This window comes from Microcaecilia unicolor, chromosome 4 (genome assembly GCF_901765095.1).
Source record: "Microcaecilia unicolor chromosome 4, aMicUni1.1, whole genome shotgun sequence".
Taxonomy (NCBI): Eukaryota; Metazoa; Chordata; class Amphibia; order Gymnophiona; family Siphonopidae; genus Microcaecilia; species Microcaecilia unicolor.
Window position 1 is genome coordinate 341,834,395 of NC_044034.1, and position 17,699 is coordinate 341,852,093.

General features: G+C 44.8%; 1 protein-coding gene across 1 annotated transcript; it reads left to right on the forward strand.

Annotated features, from left to right (window-relative positions):
- The first annotated feature begins 253 nt into the window (after window positions 1–253).
- OLIG2 (oligodendrocyte transcription factor 2) lies at window positions 254–1,066 on the forward strand. Its single transcript, XM_030199658.1, has one exon. It carries the CDS (start codon window positions 254–256, stop codon window positions 1,064–1,066), a length of 813 nt encoding a protein of 270 aa, XP_030055518.1.
- The last annotated feature ends 16,633 nt before the right edge of the window (window positions 1,067–17,699 follow it).

The following is a 17,699-nucleotide window of genomic DNA, read 5'->3' on the forward strand; positions in this document are numbered from 1 at the left end:
CTGAGCAGTTGAGATACAGTACTGGTAGGGCAGGTCTTGGGCTCTATGCGTTGGCAAATAGAAAGAAAATGCCCTCTCTGGCTGTTAATAAAAAGTAGACGTGATTGCAGCTTTTTTAAAAATAGGCGCAAGTTGAAGAACTCAGCCTACAACTTTCTAACGATGTGTCTGTCCCTCTTTTTCTAGCCTTCTTTCCCTGATCTGCTTTTTCTTGGGCTCTCTGCAGGCGGAGGGCAGGGACACAACAGCTGCCATGGATTCGGACGCCAGCCTGGGCTCCAGCCGGGCCTCCTCCCCGGGGGTGGACGAGCTCTTCCTGCCCACTCGCAAAGGCGCCAGTAGCAGCAGCAGCAGCTTCTCGGGCGGCGCAGTGTCTTCCACCCAGGCGGATTGCGCGCCGGAGCTAAGCGCCGAACTGCGCAGCGCCATGGCCATGGCCGCGGGGGACAAGCTGGGAGCCTTCAAAGCCGCCGCCGCCGCCGCTGCAGCCGCCGCCGCCGCAGCAGCAGCCAAGAAGGACAAGAAGCAGCTGACTGAGCCCGAACTGCAGCAGCTGCGGCTGAAGATCAACAGCCGGGAGCGCAAGCGCATGCACGATCTGAATATCGCCATGGACGGGCTGCGGGAGGTGATGCCCTACGCGCACGGGCCCTCGGTGCGCAAACTCTCCAAGATCGCCACCCTGCTGCTCGCGCGCAACTACATCCTGATGCTCAGCTCGTCCCTGGAGGAGATGAAGCGGCTGCTGAGCGAGATCTACGGCGGCGGGGGCCACCACCAGCACGGGCCGGCCGCTTTCCACCCGGCTGCCGCCTGCGCCGCTCCTCTGGCCCACCCGGGCCCACCTCCGCCTCCGCACGTTGCCCACCATCACCCCATGCTGCCCCCGCCTGCTGCAGCCATTCGGCCGCCTCACGGCCTCCTCAAGTCGGGGCCGGTGGGCAGCGGCTTCCAGCACTGGGGCAGCAGCGTGCCCTGCCCTTGCAGTCTGTGCCAGCCCGGGCCCCCGCACCAGCTCGCTACCCTTGGCACGGGCTTACCAAGACTCAGCACGGATAGCAAGTGAGTCCCTTTTGCTTCCCTTGCGGACCTGTGCAAAGGACCTTGGCAGGAACCGAGGCCCGGGGTTGATGGTGGGGACCAGATCCCGGGCACAGCTGGCTCCGATCTCATGTGCACTTGAGCTAGCTGGAAACTCTTTTATATAAATACAAATATAAATATATATTATATATATATATATGTGCATTTTTTTTTAAAAACTTTGATAGAAACTGTACATAGTCATAGACATCTCTCTGGAGTAACCAAAACTGCCCAGTGTTTTGTACTTTTTCTTTTTCTGAAAGGCTCCCTGTGTTTGATCCCTTGTGTTTTTATGTCTGTGCCGGAGATTCTTCTTCCACCAGGAGGTTCTGATGCTCGCACGTGGCCACTGTTTTCTGTACTTTGTCTCTTGGTTGTTTTATCATTTTTTTTTTAAATTTCATTTTTACTTTATACATTCAGCATACAAAAAAAAAGTGTGTGTGGGGGTGGGGGGTTAATGGTGCAAGTTCGTTTTGGCTGGGGCTGTCCCATATGCATTTGTACTGTAAGCTTTCTGACTGGAAAGATTTTCGTGCATAACTTTTCTTTTTTTTTTTTTCTTCTGCTGTCTTTATCAAAGTTGCAAACTCCTGTTTTTTTTTTTGTGTGTCTTAGATGCACTGCCTGAGTCTACAATACTCAGAGCCGCGCAATGTTAACAAAATCTTTTCTTATCACTGCCCACTGCAGAGATTTTATCATGTTTATTTTTGTATAAAAAATAAAGTGCTAAAATATTTATTACTTATTTGGTTGAAAAATAAACTGAGTGATTCACTGTTGAAAGAGTTTAAAAAAAAAATAATAAAAAAGAACCATTTAAATTAAACAGTGTTTCCGCCTCATGCTTTTCTTGGAATAGTTTTATCTAATACTGATTTCTACAGGTGCACAGCTAAATTACTTTTTATTAGTACAAAGATCGTCTTCTAAGGTCACTGTTAGACGCATAAGCCAAATAACAATTTTTCTTTTTTTCCCTTACTCGTGCAACTTAGATTATTAATAAAGGTATTTCAGTTACTCCGAGCAAATCTGGTGATCGTGTTTCTTTGAGTAGTTCTCTGTCACTGACGAGATCAAGATAGACTTGGCGTTCTGGATTAAAGTTTAGCAGGTTTTTGTTTTTTTTAAATCCCAGGAATGTTTAAACTGTAGAAAGTGAAATCCTTGGAAACTGCTCATCGGCATAACTTTTAAATTAAAGATGTATTTTAGTCAAGTCAATACAAACGAATTCTCATCTAAATTAATTAGTTAACTATTTTTATCAGTTCCTCACACCAAAAAAATTTCTGTATATCTTAGTGGCCTATTTTTTTTAATGTCCCCATTTGAGCAACCTTTTTAACATCAAGCAATTACTGTTAAAGCGGATCCTTCCAATCTCAAATGTGATATCTATTAATTAGTGTATTGTACTTGAAAGTCTAATTTCGTTTCATTAAAGGAAAACAGTAGATCAGGCTTAAAAGGATTTTTACATTATTGTCATAAATGGCTAGTTTCAGAGATTTTCGCTATTAAGTACGTTTCTGGTTTTTGTTAGCCTTCCGTTATGCAGTAACAATGACATCTTTTGCATGTTTAAGGATAGCATCAAAGCATGGATAACGGACAGATTTCTTTCTATCAATACGTACAAAAAAGTATCTCGGCCAAGAAAAGACATAAAAGTGGATTAAGAACTATGCACTGAAAGAAACGGCTTAGCTTGTATTGTGTTCAAGAAATTAAAGTCTAAAGAATGATGTTTGCTTTCATCACTTTTCCTTGGTGTTTTGAGTTTCCCTGGCCACATAAGGCTGGAGAGTACGGCTCTCCATCTCTCTCTGACACCTTCAGCTTTCAGCCCACAAAAGTCAAACTTTTCAGATCACCTATATCTGAGGAAACACGTGAGCATTTATTTGTAATTAAAAGCAAATGCGATTTAAAAAAATAAAAAAAAAAACAGTTTCAGTTCTTAGAGTTTATAAATATTTTATTTCTTGACGGTGTGCGAGGTAGACCAGGATTTAAAAACAAAATTAACAACGAAACTGAAATGCGTTAACATAATATTATCATATCAGATAAATAATTATGAATTACAAATTCAATGTACTGTACTACATATTTCTACTATTTTTCTACCAGTAGTGCCACACAGTAATAACTATTAGGTATATAAACTAATTTTACATTACTAGTTATAGGTTAGGAATTGTTAAGTATATTAGGATGTCTCAGGGAGAGTAGATGGCATGGATGGGCAGACTGGATAGGCCATATGGTCTTTATCTGCCTTCAGTTTTTTTCTAGAAAATATTTTTATGTTTATTAGAGTTGATTAAGCCCCTTTCTCAGTCAAACCAGGGCAGTCATCAAAACAAAACAAACAAAAAAAACAAGAACCATAATCACATCATTAAGCATAACAAACAATACACACGCATTTTTATTAAATGCCTACTGCTATACATAATTATAAATAAATTAAATTATGAATTACAAATTTATATAGGCTCTTAAATCTTAGAAGTCATTGTATTAACAATATAGTTATCATATATTCACCACCAGGTAAGGTGAGGACTTGATTCACTTTTCTCCTTTTCTATGACTATCGGGGGGGGGGGGGGGGGGGGGGAATCAAACCCTTAATGAAATGTACATTGACCATATATTATCGCTGACTGTGTATTATGTACTACTAACCCAGTAATATACTAATTTAACATTACATACACAATACTGATTAATGTTAATTGCATAGCGTGTACCAAATAAATATTAGTAATTATGCACTAACAGTTAAATACATTGAGCGTTACTTACTAATTAATTGTATGCTACCGTATGCTCAATGTGCTGTTCTTGCAGATAGCTTGGAAAGTCCCTGATCATTAAATAACAAAAATGGCAGTAAAGAGTCATATATAGAAACAAGCAAAGGACTGAGCAAAACCCATGAACCGTATGCCTGCAATGAGGGGTGGTTCGCAGCAGGTAATCCAGTACTTCTGAGACCTCACCTGAAGCACAAGCTAAATCTGCTAATTATAGGCTAAGGAATACAGTCCCAGCTTTCTTTATTCTTGTTCACAAACTAACCCTTTCCCTTCGATCATTCCAAACAGGTTGAACTATGCAAATGTAAAACAGGGGTTATCACGCATCCTTCTAGCCCGCTTTCTTGCCCTTTGTAATGGGAACATTTATTCTGTGCATCGTTCGGTATACCAGTACCTTTGCTGCTTGCTTGTTTTTTTTTTTGCCACACCAAAGGGCTGCAACGATGACCAGTTTGTAGAGTTCAAGGAAGGTTAAAACTTGATTATTTCATTTTGAAATCGCAGGCCTTACAGTTAAAGGCAGTTTTAGTTATTAACTTTTTTTTAAGTCCAGGGTCTAGTGCTCGTTTTCTTCTTGCTGTGCAGAGGAGCTAGCAGGTAAATCCCTTCAGGGGTTTGGGATAAAATAACGAACAGAAGCAGTTGCTAAGGTTGCCTGTTCCTCTGAGCAAACACAGTGTGAAGCTGTAATCATCACTCTGAAAGTTAGAGGAATCACTCCACCAGCTACAATGGATAATATAAAGGCAAGAGAAGAGGGGGGAGATCGAAGGTTCTGAGGTGCTAAATACAACGCTGCAATTTAAAATAAAACCAGAACGTGGGGCTGGGGATTGTTTTTCTTTTCTTTCTCCTTTGCATCTAAAACCGTGCCTAGTTTTTTTTTTTTCAAATGTCACGCCTTTCTTCAGGCTTTAGAGCTCTGTCACCCCAAAGGGAAAGCCAAGCTTCCAGGACGCTACAAACCTTGTGTTAGTGAGGGGAAGTTTTTCAGCCCCTATCGCCTCCTGCTGTACAGCACATTAGGATACTATGAGCTAATAAAGTTTTGGAGAGCATTAATTGCACTGATTGTGAAGAAATGGGAGGGAATCTAAGTAGCCACTGGCAGGGCCTATTGTGCATCTGAATTTCTGAATGCGCTCTGTAAGACTGGCCGTGCTAGGGGCTTACAGAAAAGCTGTGGCATCTGTCATTTTGGTACAATGTGAGGCGGGCTAGTCTAGTGCCAGCAGCTCCCAGGCATCATCCTCACAAACGTCAAGGCCACTCTGCCTCCATCCCTCATTTCTCCATGCACTATCCACCCAGAAACCAGTTTATTATCCACAGGGCTGGCTCAAGGGCTTGTGGTCCCCTGAGTCAACTTTTACTTTGCTGCCTCTGCATATTGGCACACCCCCTGCACACACATCCGCACCCTTCCAGCCAACTAGCCGGCCTACCCGCATCAGCTCTAAACCAGCCAACTTCCCCACCTGCCCACATCAACTCCCTTCCAGCAAGCGTCCCCCCCCCCCCCCCCACTTGCTCACACACTCACCTGCATCATCCTGGGTCACTACAGAGATCCTGGAGGTGATGGAGGCAAGAGCAATCCCCAATTACTCTTGCCCTGGCAACTGCCTTCTTCAAAATGGTGTCACTGCCTCCCAGCGGTAGTCTTGTGGTATTAACACTAGGAGGTTCAAGCTGCCATATAAGGCAAAAGCCCTTATCCCCTAGATTATATATTACACACTTCAAGACCTGCACTGAACAGCCTCATGCCGAGGGCAGAGCGGTGGTAGTGATCCATCCAGGGTGCATGTTGCAGGTGGTGGGGGGGGGGGGGCGGTGCAGGGAGCAGCCGTGCGGCTGTCAGCTCTGCCGGTTCCCTGCTCCCTCTGATGTTACTTCCTGTTCTGGGGCACAGGGAGCAGGGAACTGTCAAAGCCGACAGCTACGCGGCTGCTCCCAGCACCCCAGGAGGTAAGAAGGGTGCTGGGGGGGGGGGGGGGTTGAGGTGATGCGCCAGGGAGACGCTGCACCTGGTGGGGGATGACAACGCTGCACCCGGGGAGGGGATGATGCTGCATCTGGGGGGGTTGTGCAAAGTGGCGACCCACCCTGGGTGGCAGCCGACCAAGGAACAGCACTGGCACTGAAATTCAAGTGTATTCTGTAACAACACGCCTAAGTTAATTGGCTTAATAAGCCAATCAGCATTGTTAATAGCACTTAACAAGCAATAATGAGCACTAATTAACAATAATTAAAATTTACGCGCACAATTCTGTAAGCATATTCTGTAATGCACTGCGCCTAAATTTTAATGCATGCAGGCAAAAAGGGGCATGTTATCAATGGGGAAATGGGTGTCTCATGGACGTTTCAAAATTTACATATGTTATAGAATATGGCCCTCTGTGCCCAAATCTACAGGCCAGGATTTATGCCACGTTTTCCTTGGTGTAAATGGAAGCACGTGATATCAACTAAGCGTATTCTATATACCACAGCTAAGTCTAAGCGCCGCCTGTAGAATACGCTTAGGTGGAAATGTTTTCTGCACGGATTTTCCGGGCGCCAGATATAAAATCTGGCCCTATATGACTGCTTGAACCTAATGGTGGTGCCAGAAGATGACTGCTAGTGGTCAGATGAGTCACGTTGAAGAAGGCAGTTGTGGGGTAGGAGTGAGTGGGGACCACTCCTGCCCCTGTCACCCCTGGGACCTGTGGGGTGAGATGGGGTTCCTGGGGGAATTTAAGGGGTGAAGAGAGGAGAAGGGGCAGGATTTGGAAAGGAGAGGGGCTTCAAAGGCAGGATGGAGAGGGGGGTCACGAGCCCACCAGGGATTTGAGGTCCCCCTGAGGGAGAGGATTCCAAGTCACCTCAGCTTCCCTGTGCTGCCACTGCCATTGTCACTGTTTTAAAAACAAGAATAGGAAGTATCTGCTCTCATGTTTAACTCTGTAATTGTAACATACATAACGTGGAGGGGCATAATCGAACGAAAACGTCTATCTCCATGGGCGTTTATCTCCGAGAACGGGTCCGTGAAGGGGCGGACCGAACCGTATTTTCGCAAAAAATAGACGTCCATGTTTTATTCGACAATTTGTGAGCTGGGCATTTTTGTTTTTCAGCGATAATGGAAAATGAAAGCGCCCAGCTCAAAAACGAATAAATCCAAGGCATTTGTTCGTGGGAGGGGCCAGGAGTCGTAGTGAACTGGTCCCCCTCACATGCCAGGACACCAACCGGGCACCCTAGGGGGCACTTTTACAATAACAAAAAAAAAGGTAAAAGAGCTCCCAGGTGCATAGCACCCTTCCCTTGTGTGTTGAGCCCCCCAAATCCCCCTCAAAATCCACTGCCCACAAGTCTACACCATTATTATAGCCCTAAGGGGTGAAGGGGGGCACCTACATGTGGGTACAGTGGGTTTGGGGGGGGGGGTTGGACGACTAATAAGCATTAAGCAGCACAATTGTAACAGGTAGTGGGGGATGGGCCTGGTTCCACCTGTCTGAAGTCCACTGCACCCCCTAACAACTGCTTCAGGGACCTGCATACTGCTGCCAGGGAGGTGGGTATGACATTTGATGGTGAAAATAAAAAGTTGTGAAACATCATTTTTTTGTGGTGGGAGGGGGTTAGTGACCACTGGGGGAGTCAGGGGAGGTCATCCCCGATTCCCTCCGATGGTCATCTGGTCATTTAGAGCACTTTTTTGGGACCTGTTCGTGTGAAAAGAGGGTCCAACAAAAGTGGCCTAAATGTTCGCTAAAAACACCTTTATTTTTTCGATTATCGCCCTAACGCGTACATCTCTCCTCGGCCGATAACCACGCCCCAGTTCCACCTTCGCCACACCTCTGACACGCCCCCATCAACTTTGTCCGCATCCGCAACGGAGTGCAGTTGAAAACGTCCAAAATCGGCTTTCGATTATACCGATTTATTCGTTTTTGTGAGATAAACGTCTATCTCCCGATTTGGGTCGAAATCTAGGCGTTTTTCTCTTTCGATTATAAGGTGGATAGTAACATAGTAGGTGACGGCAGAAAAAGACCTGCATGGTCCATCTGGTCTGCCCAACAAGATAAACTCATATGTGCTACTTCTTGTGTATACCTTACCTTGATTTGTATCTGCCATTTTCAGGACACAGACCGTAGAAGTCTTGCCCAGAACTAGCCCCACCACCCAAACACCAGCCCCGCCTCCCAATCTCGGCTAAGCGTCAGCAGCAGCTCAGGAAGGTGAGTAGAGCAGCAAGAGCAAAGCAGCGCACTGTGACAGGTGAATCAGCCAGGTAGGCTTTGGTAGCCTTGAGCTTTGTCACCCTGAGCCAGTGCATCATGTGGGCTCATGCCTTAAGCTGACTCTGATTATCCAGCACCCAGTGTTCACTTTCTCTAGCCACAAAAATCATTTTCTAGAGTAGCTTCTGGAACCCCTTTCCATAATTGCTATGCTAATGTCCTGGATTCAGCTCCTCCGCCTGCCTAAAATCCTCATAACTAAGCATAAGTACATAAGTATTGCCACACTGGGACAGACCAAAGGTCCATCAAGCCCAGCGTCCTGTTTCCAATCCAGGTCACAAATATCTGGCAAGATCCCAAAAAAGTTCAATACATTTTATGCTGCTTATCCCAGAAATAAGCAGTGGATTTTCCCCAAATCTATTTAGTAATGGTCTATGGATTTTCCTTTAGGAAACCATCCAGACCTTTTTTAAAATCCCGCTAAGCTAACTGCCTTTACCACATTCTCTGGCAACGCATTCCAGAGTTTAATTGCATGTTGAGTGAAGAACAATTTTCTCCGATTCGTATTAAATTTACTACTTTGTAGCTTCATCGCATGCCCCCTATCTCACTGCAGTTTTTTCCCCCACTAAGGTAAAGGGGAGAGTCTCTTATTATTAAAGGTGCAAGAAGGAAAAGAACCAAGAATAAAACTGACAAAACACCATTATACTTCTGTAGAAGTCTGTGGTGACACCATACTTTGTAGTATGCACTTCTAGTCACTTAACCTTAAAAAGGTTCAGATAAAGGCAACACTATGGCTGAATGGACTGGAAAGGGCTGTCTTGTCTATATTGTACCTTGCTTGGATCCTGGTGGAGGAGTGGCCTAGTGGTTAGAGCACCGGTCTTGTAATTTAGAGGTGGCTGGTTCAAATCCCACTACTGCTCCTTGTGATCTTGGGCAAGTCACTTAACCCTCTATTGCCTCAGGTACAAATCCTAGACTGTGAGCCCTCCTGGGTCAGAGAAACATCCAGTGTACCTGAATTTAACTCACCTTTAAAATGCAGGTAGAGAAGTCTGGTAGCCTATCCTGCCTGCTCATCCCCACCAGCTACTAAGCTCTACAATCACTTCTTACTCAGAGATCCTATGCTTTTCTGCATTCTGATACAGACCTCATTGGACCACATCCACTGGGAGATTGTTCCATGCATCCACCACCCTCTCCGTAAATAAATATTTCCTTAGATTACTTTTGAGCCTATCCCCCTTTTATTAAAATTCAAACAATGGCATACATGTTAAACAAAATAATAAAACAGAGAAGCATAACAATAATGTCATTTTCAACACATCAAAACTCAGCAAAACACTCAACGTTGGCATGAAAATATACCAAAAGCATAGTACCTTTTCCCCACATAGTAGTCATTAAAGGTTCTGCACACATTCTTACCCTGTGCCCATGTACCACAGGATATGCTGGGCATTTAGGGCGGCAGTGACCCATGGGTGGTGTTTTGGAAAATCTGTGTACACAGTATTTTTGTACAGTCTTTCCAGGATTTCTCCCCTGACCCACCTGTCTTAATTGCTCTCAGTCATCAAGCAAGCACACACGTATGGATACTGGTAAGGGTAGTTGTTGTAGGTGAATTCAGTAGTTGGCCATTGTACAGATAACTGGAAGACCAGCATTCAGTACTTGCTATCATGGAGTGAGCTGTGAAATGGGCTCCTCTCCATGGTCCGGATCACAAGCATTCTAGGGCTGTACTCCGTCAGCAGTGGCAGTGGTGCATGGGCCTCCTATGGCATACTTTGGACTCCTGCTGCACACACCTCCTGTAATTCTGCCCTGCTTGCAGTAGTCTGCTCATGATAGGAGGAGTAGCCTAATGGTTAGTGCAGGAGACTTTGATCCTGGGGACCTGGGTTCAAGTCCCACTGAAGCTCTTTGTGACTCTGGGCAAGTCACTTAACCCTCCATTGCCCCTGGTACAAAATAAGTACCTGAACATATGTAAACCGCTTTGAATGTAGTTGCAAAAACCTCAGAAAGGCTGTATATCAAGTCCCATTTCCCTTTCCATATTTGAGATTCTAAATGGAATGTTGAGATTCTGTTGCTACTATTGGAGATTCTACATGGAATGTTGCTACTATTTGAGATTCTACATGGAATGTTGCTATTCCACTAGGAACATTCCATGTAGAAGCCTGCCCTTGCAGATCAGCAACGCGGCTGCGCAGGCTTCTGTTTCTGTGAGTCTGACGTCCTGCACCTCTCTACTTATAGGCTACATAAATGCGAGATCAATAGTAAATAAATTTGATCTCATTAGGCTGGGTTGAGGAGGAAACATTTGAGCTGGCTTTAATCACAAAGACCTGGCTACATTCGAAATATAACCACGCATTAAATGAACTCTGCCCCCTACGTTATAAATCCTACATTTGACTAGAAATAATAAAAGTGGGGGTAGGATAGCTATCATCTACAAGTCTTTCTTGAAAGTAAAATTAGTTTCAGGAAACATATTACCCCATGCAAGATCAGCAATGTTTCTTTATCAAAACAAATATGTCTCATCCTATTATGCCGTCCCCCAGGTAGCTGGAATGCTGCTGAAGGTGACCTCAAAGAGTTTGTGTCAAATATTTGTGTCAATTCTGCAAACGTCTTACTAGTAGGAGACATTAACCTATATTTAAATAATGTAACAGATGTTAGAACAGAGAGTTTTCTAGACTTCCTAACATCATGGCAGTTCTCAGGCCCTCCTGCAGTTTCATACCACACCGAGGGCCATCTATTAGACCTACTAGTTTATAGATTTATTGACCCAAATGATTTATCTGTCCCTGAATTGAAATGGGAACCAACACCTTGGTCTGACCGTAGTAAATTAATGTTCACTCTTAACTGGAAAGAAGCTGATAACAACAGGGTATGGGATAGTCTTCCTTCGTTCAAAAAAAGATCGATATAGAGGAGTTCTGGTCAAGAGTCCCTGTTGGACACCTGTTCCCCATTTCAGATATCTAAAGAGTTCATGTTAAGTTGGGATGAGGTGTGCAGGTCTATATTAGATGATATTGCACAGAGAAATTGAGACCCAAGAAGAAATTATCTGTTTGGTTTACCCAAGATATTCTGGACATGAAAAGACTCTGTAGGAAGTAAGAGAGAAAATGGCTTAAAGCAAGATCAGAGGAAAATAGGCAACCATGGCTGTCACGGTTGTGCCCAGGTTCCTTGCTTACAGACACCTCGGCCCCCGGTGGTTAAACCTGGCGGGTGCTGGGAACTGATGGCTTACCGTTTCCCATGTTCCAGAAGATATGCTGGTCGGGTCCGGATCTTCCAGCCTTCCAGAGTGTTTTGGGACTTTTTTGGAACCAAGCAGTACCTGTACAGTGAACTCCCTTGTAGGTTGCCTTTATTAACCACCTGGGTAGGTCTTTAGTTTGCCTTGCAACAGAGGTCCACAGAGGTGTTTCCTTTGGTGTGAGTTGTTGCAGTGCGTCTGTGCTATTTTTTCCCTTTTGTGTCTTTGACCCTGCTTGTCTCCTGGATTATTCTCCTGCCTGCTGCCTGCCCGGACCCGGCTTGTTTCTGGACTATTCTTCTGCCTGCCCAGACCTGGCTTGTTGTTGGATTATTCGTCTGCCTGCTGCCTACTTGGGACCCCAGCTTGTTTCTAGTGTGACCTGCTGTTTGTCAGCCGGCTGCTGCGTCCTGCAGTTCCGCCTTCCTGTCCTGTCCGGTAAGTCCTGCCGGCCGCTTGCAGCCAGGAGCTCAACTTCTGGTGAAGGGCGGTTAAGTGTAGGTGAAGTCTTGCTCCAGTCCACTGTGTTCCAGTTCCGTTTTACCTTGTCCTGTGTTTGGGTGATTCTCCTGCTGCTGCCGTCTCTCGGCAGTGGTCCAAGGGCTCACTATCCAGAGGTTCGCCGGGAAACCTGACAATGGCATAGAGCAGTAAAAGAGTATAAATATAAAATAAAGAAGGCAAAACCCAATAATTATAGAAAATACATAGGTGAAGAATCCTTGAATATAACAAAACTATATGGCTTAGTTAACAACCTATTAAACACACAAAATGTGACGACTACTAATGAATCAACCCATTCAGCAGAACAATTGGTTATTATTTCAAGCAGAAAATAATTAAGATCAGGAAGGATGTACAAAAGTCCAATGGAGAACTTGAAGATTACGTTGGTGGGCAATTTTATTGGAATTTAGGAATAACAGCTTATGTGGAGGGGCATAATCGAACGTGAACGCCCATCTCCATGGGCATCTATGTCCGAGAACGGGTACGTGAAGGGGCGGGACAGACCGTATTTTCTAAAAAAATGGGCGTCCATCTTTTTTTTCGATAATACGGTTTGTGCCGGGCAAATGCATCGGATTTGTGCGGATTTGAGCTGGGCGGTTTCGTTTTCCAGCAATAATGGAAACCGAAGGCGCCCAGCTCAAAAATGAACAAATCCAAGGCATTGGGTCGTGGGAGGCGCCAGGATTCGTAGTGCAGTGGTACCCCTCACATGCCAGGACACCAACCGGGCACCCTAGGGGGCACTTGTAAAAAGTAAAAAAAAAAAAAATTAAATACCTCCCAAGTCCATAGCTCCCACCCCTTGGGTGCTGAGCCCCCCCAAATCCCCCCAAAACCCACTGCCCACTACACCATTACCATAGCCCTTATGGCTGAAGGGAGGCACCTACATGTGTGTTCAGTGGGTTTTGCGGGCGGTTTGGAGGGCTCCCATTTACCAGCACAAGTGTAACAGGTGGGGGGGGGGATGGGCCTGGGTCCACCTGCCTGAAGTGCACTGCACCCACTAAAACTGCTCCAGGGACCTGCATAGTGCTGGCCAAATGCTCGTCAGGGCTGGCTTTCTTTTTTCCATTATCGGCCGAAGCCAGCCATCTCTTAACCATGCCCCCGTCCCACCTTCGGTACACTGCCGACACGCCCCCTTGAACTTTTGCCGGCTCCGCGACAGAAAGCATTTGAAGCAGGCCAAAATCAGCTTTCGATTATACCGATTTGGCCGGCTTTAGGAGAAGGCCGGCCATCTCCCGATTTGTGTCGGAAGATGGCTGGCCTTCTCGTTCGAACATAAGCAGGATAATCTAAGAGTTCTATTAAATAATGTGTGTTAATTATTTGATATGAGTTAAACATATATGATATGGGATAGATTCAATAAATGGTGCCCGAAGTCAGGCGCTGGGAGGATCACATTAAGTTAATATCCTTTAAAGGGCGCTTTGCATGGAACAGTCTTTAGAGAATATTAGCTTAGTGTGCATTTCATGCCTAACCTTGGGTATTTACACCTGACAAAGGCTGGTGTCAATGGTCACGCCCAACTAATGGCAATTAGGCTCGGAAATGCAGGTATTCTATAACACTGTACCTAAATACTGGGCATGCCCCAGTCCCGCTCATGCCCCTCCCATAGTTACACCCCCTGTGGAGTTGCACGCTATGAAATTTAGGCACGCACCTTATAGAATAGGATGTAGGGCAAATCCATGTGTAACTCCTAATTACTTCCAATAAAGTGCTTGTTAACACCAGTTAACGATTGTTAACACCTACTTAGAGATGCATTTTTGATGCTTGAGAAGGCAACAGACTGCTGGACATTTTGACTATTTGATAGGTCAGTTTATCATATTTTATGAGCCCGACGGTGGGCAGGTTCATTTCGGGACTATTGTATTGTATAACCCCTGATGCAGGTGGGGGGGGGGGGGGGGGGGGGGGGGAAGAATTGCCTATTTCTCTTCTCGAGTTCCATAATTCATATGTTCATGCCTGTGCTTTAAGACTTGTACTAGGTGCACTGTATTCCGTTTTTGTACCTCACGAGCCTAAGAGTGATGGGTTCTCTACTAACAGCATATCAGGGCAGACTAACTCCATACCTCGTGGTTCATCAATAAAATGCTTTTCTTTCTCTTCAACAAAGTTTATCGTTTATTTATTTACTAGACCGTCACTTATTACAAAATGTAAATCAGAACGGTTTACAATAAAATATAACAGTAAAATCAATCTTAAAATACTATAAAAACACACTTTGAAATCCATTTCTGATAGAAAAAGCACAGCAAAACCAGAGAGCCAATGAGTAATATTCGTACAAATTACTCAGATTATAATCACCATCATAAAAACATAATAAAATCAAAGAAATAATTTTAAAAATTCCATATATTTTTTTTTATTTTTACCCTCCTTGTCCTCCTCTTCTCTCTCTTTCCCTTCCATCTTTTTTCACTTCTCCTATCCCTTTCCCTTATTATATATTTAATTTGGTATTAGACATTATCTTCAAATATGTCTCGAAAAAGATTGGTTTTTAAGATTTTACGGAAGTGGACATAGGAATTTTCAAGCCTAAGTTCTTTAGGAAGGCAGTTCCAGAGGGTAGGGGCTAAGAAGAAGAATGCAGATGTTCGTGTTGATTCCCATCCTCTCTGACTTATTTTTTTTTTGTTACATTTGTACCCCGTGCTTTCCCACTCATGGCAGGCTCAATGCGGCGGGCAGTGGAGGGTTAAGTGACTTGCCCAGAGTCACAAGGAGCTGCCTGTGCCGGGAATTAAACTTAGTTCCTCAGTTCCCCAGGACCAAAGTCCACCACCCTAACCACTAGGCCACTCCTCCACTGTTGCTACTATTGGAGATTCTACATGGAATGTTGCTATTCCACTAGCAACATTCCATGTAGAAGTCGGCCCTTGCAGATCACCAATGTGGCCGCGCAGGCTTCTGCTTCTGTGAGTCTGACGTCCTGCACGTATGTGCAGGACGTCAGACTCACAGAAACAGAAGCCTGCGCAGCCTTCTACATAGAATGTTGCTAGTGGAATAGCAACATTCCATGTAGAATCTCCAATAGTAGCAACATTCCATGTAGAATCTCCAATAGTAGCAACATTCCATCTAGAATTTCCAATAGTATCTATTTTATTTTTGTTACATTTGTACCCTGCGCTTTCCCACTCATGGCAGGCTCAATGCAGCTTACATGGGGCAATGGAGGGTTAAGTGACTTGCCCAGAGTCACAAGGAGCTGCCTGTGCCGGGAATTGAACTCAGTTCCTCAGTTCCCCAGGACCAAAGTCCACCACCCTAACAACTAGGCCACTCCTCCACTAATGTGCAAGTTACTTTGTTAGTCCCTTTATTCTCTACCTCACTCCTCATACTTATTTTTCTATATGTTCCACCTGTGACCATTGCATAATGATCTTAGATGCACCTGCTTACTCCAGCCATTGACCTGTCATAAGTGGGCACACCGTTGGCGCACCAGTGTGGCTTTCCTAGTATTCTGGAACAGTTTAGGCGCAACCTTAAGCTCTTATAGAATTGACACTGTGATAAGGTGAGAGAATTCAAGCCAGGCAGGATCAGGTGCAGGGCCAAACTACACATCCCAGAAGGTAGTGGGAAAGGGAAGCAGGAAGGTGAATTCAAAAACCTGTCAGGGACTTCACATTGGGGAGGTGGAGGGAAAGACTGGAGGGAGCAGCAGCTATGGTGCTCAGTGACCAGGAGGGGGAGCAGTAATGGAAAGACTCAATTCCCCTGGGTCAAAAATCAATACAAGATGCCTTCCATCTGGGAGGCAGAGGGAGGAGCTAACTGACAGGCTGGGAAGGAGCCAGAGTTAATGGAGTGTGTGGAAGCAGGAGAAGGAGAAAGTGCAGGACTGCCAGGTTTGGATGAACAAATGGATGTGGACTGTGATTGTACTCTGAGGGAGGGTTGCAAGGGTTTGAAGGCAGTTGGGTGGTCTTAGGAGTCCAGTTGCTGTGTAGAGGGAGGTGTGCTGCCATCCTACAACCACTCAGGAGAAAAGACTTTAACACTGAAACACTAGGAGCTTTGAACTTTGGAACTGGAATTCACACAGGGGGAGTTTTGCTGAGACTTTGAACCCTTTTTGAATTACTGTGTTGGGGGAACAGTGCTTGACCTCAACTGCTTATACGAACTGTGTTGGAGGAAGGGGCCGTGGGTGCAGAGGAATAAACAGACTTTCACTAACTGCCCAGTTGCCTTGAGAGACTTTGTGATCGGACCACTGAAGGAGTTAACTTGTCCACATAGTTGAAAAGCCCTCTGGCTGAGGAACAATAAACACTCCTGTATTAATGACTGGCCAAGAAATTTCAGATCACCGAAGAAATTAACACACTTCAGAATATTATGAAAAGCTGGTACTCCAGCATCTGCTAGAGCGACCTAAAGCAAAGGCGTCCAGGAAGTGCAAAGGGCTCCCTTATATAGGAGCCAACTTTTCAAAATTATTGGGGGTGCTAAGCCCAATAGAAATAACCCCTCCCTGGACACATACAAGGAATTTTCTCAATATTGGGAGTTCTCAAGCACCCACAGAGTCGGCTCCAATGCTCTCTTACATACTGCAAGGCAGGAAGTTATGCCCTCCACCCGCAGGAATTCCTCAGCATGTCCTAGGAGGAGCCCCAGAAGTGTGGACGCCGACAGTGTGGGAGTGATGAGCCTGTGGCTGCCAATCGCCAGCCTGGATGCCAAGGCTCTGTAGGACTGGGTAAGGGTCATGGTGAAGCCGTGACATAAACAGAATTCTGGCCTGACTTGGTAACCAATAGAGATGAATTAATAAGTGTGTAACATAATCATATTTATAAGAGTTACAAGTCAGTTTAGCGGCTGTATTCTGCAATAATTGTTTAGATTGTGATTGTATAGACAGGGCCACATACAAGGCATTCCAATAATCCAAATATGACACTATCAATGCTTGAACTAGAAGTTGGAAATGTTCTTTATTAAAGAGCGAACAAATTAATTGTAAAGGATGTAATCTTAAAAAAGAAGGAAAGGGTGTAGAGCAGCCATTCTCAACCCAGTCCTCGGGGCACACCTAGTTTCATCAGGTTTTCAGGATATCCACAATGAGATATATTTGCATGCACTGTCCCAATTGCATGCAAATGTAACTCATGCATATTTATTGTGGATATCCTGAAAACCTGACTAGGTGTGTCCCGAGGATTTAGTTTGGAATGGTTGGTGTAGAGAACCTTAAGTTCTACCCTGTTGAAATGGTAGAAACCTCTAGTGCATTCGACCTAGTAGACCACACCACACTAATGGCACTGCTCGATAACATAGGAATCAGTGATGCAGTGGCAACATGGTTCAATGGCTTCCTAAAGACCAGATCCTACATTGTAAAGATGTCCAACCAAACATCAGCCTCATGGATCTCTGAGTGCGGGGTACCATAGGGATCGCCAATATCATCAATACTGTTCAATATAATGATGGCGCCACTCGTAAGAAAAATGGAATTAATGGGTTTCAACCCATTTATATATGCAGATGATGTCACCATCTTCATACCTTTCCAAAACGATATCACAAGCATACAAGACAAAATAAGAAAAGGATTGGACCTCATGGATGAATGGGCAACAACTTTCAAACTCAAACTGAACA

What these genes read in the sequence shown, in the direction of transcription:
- OLIG2 (XM_030199658.1), top strand. Translation starts at nt 254, where the DNA reads ATGGATTCGGACGCCAGCCTGGGCTCCAGCCGGGCCTCCTCCCCGGGG.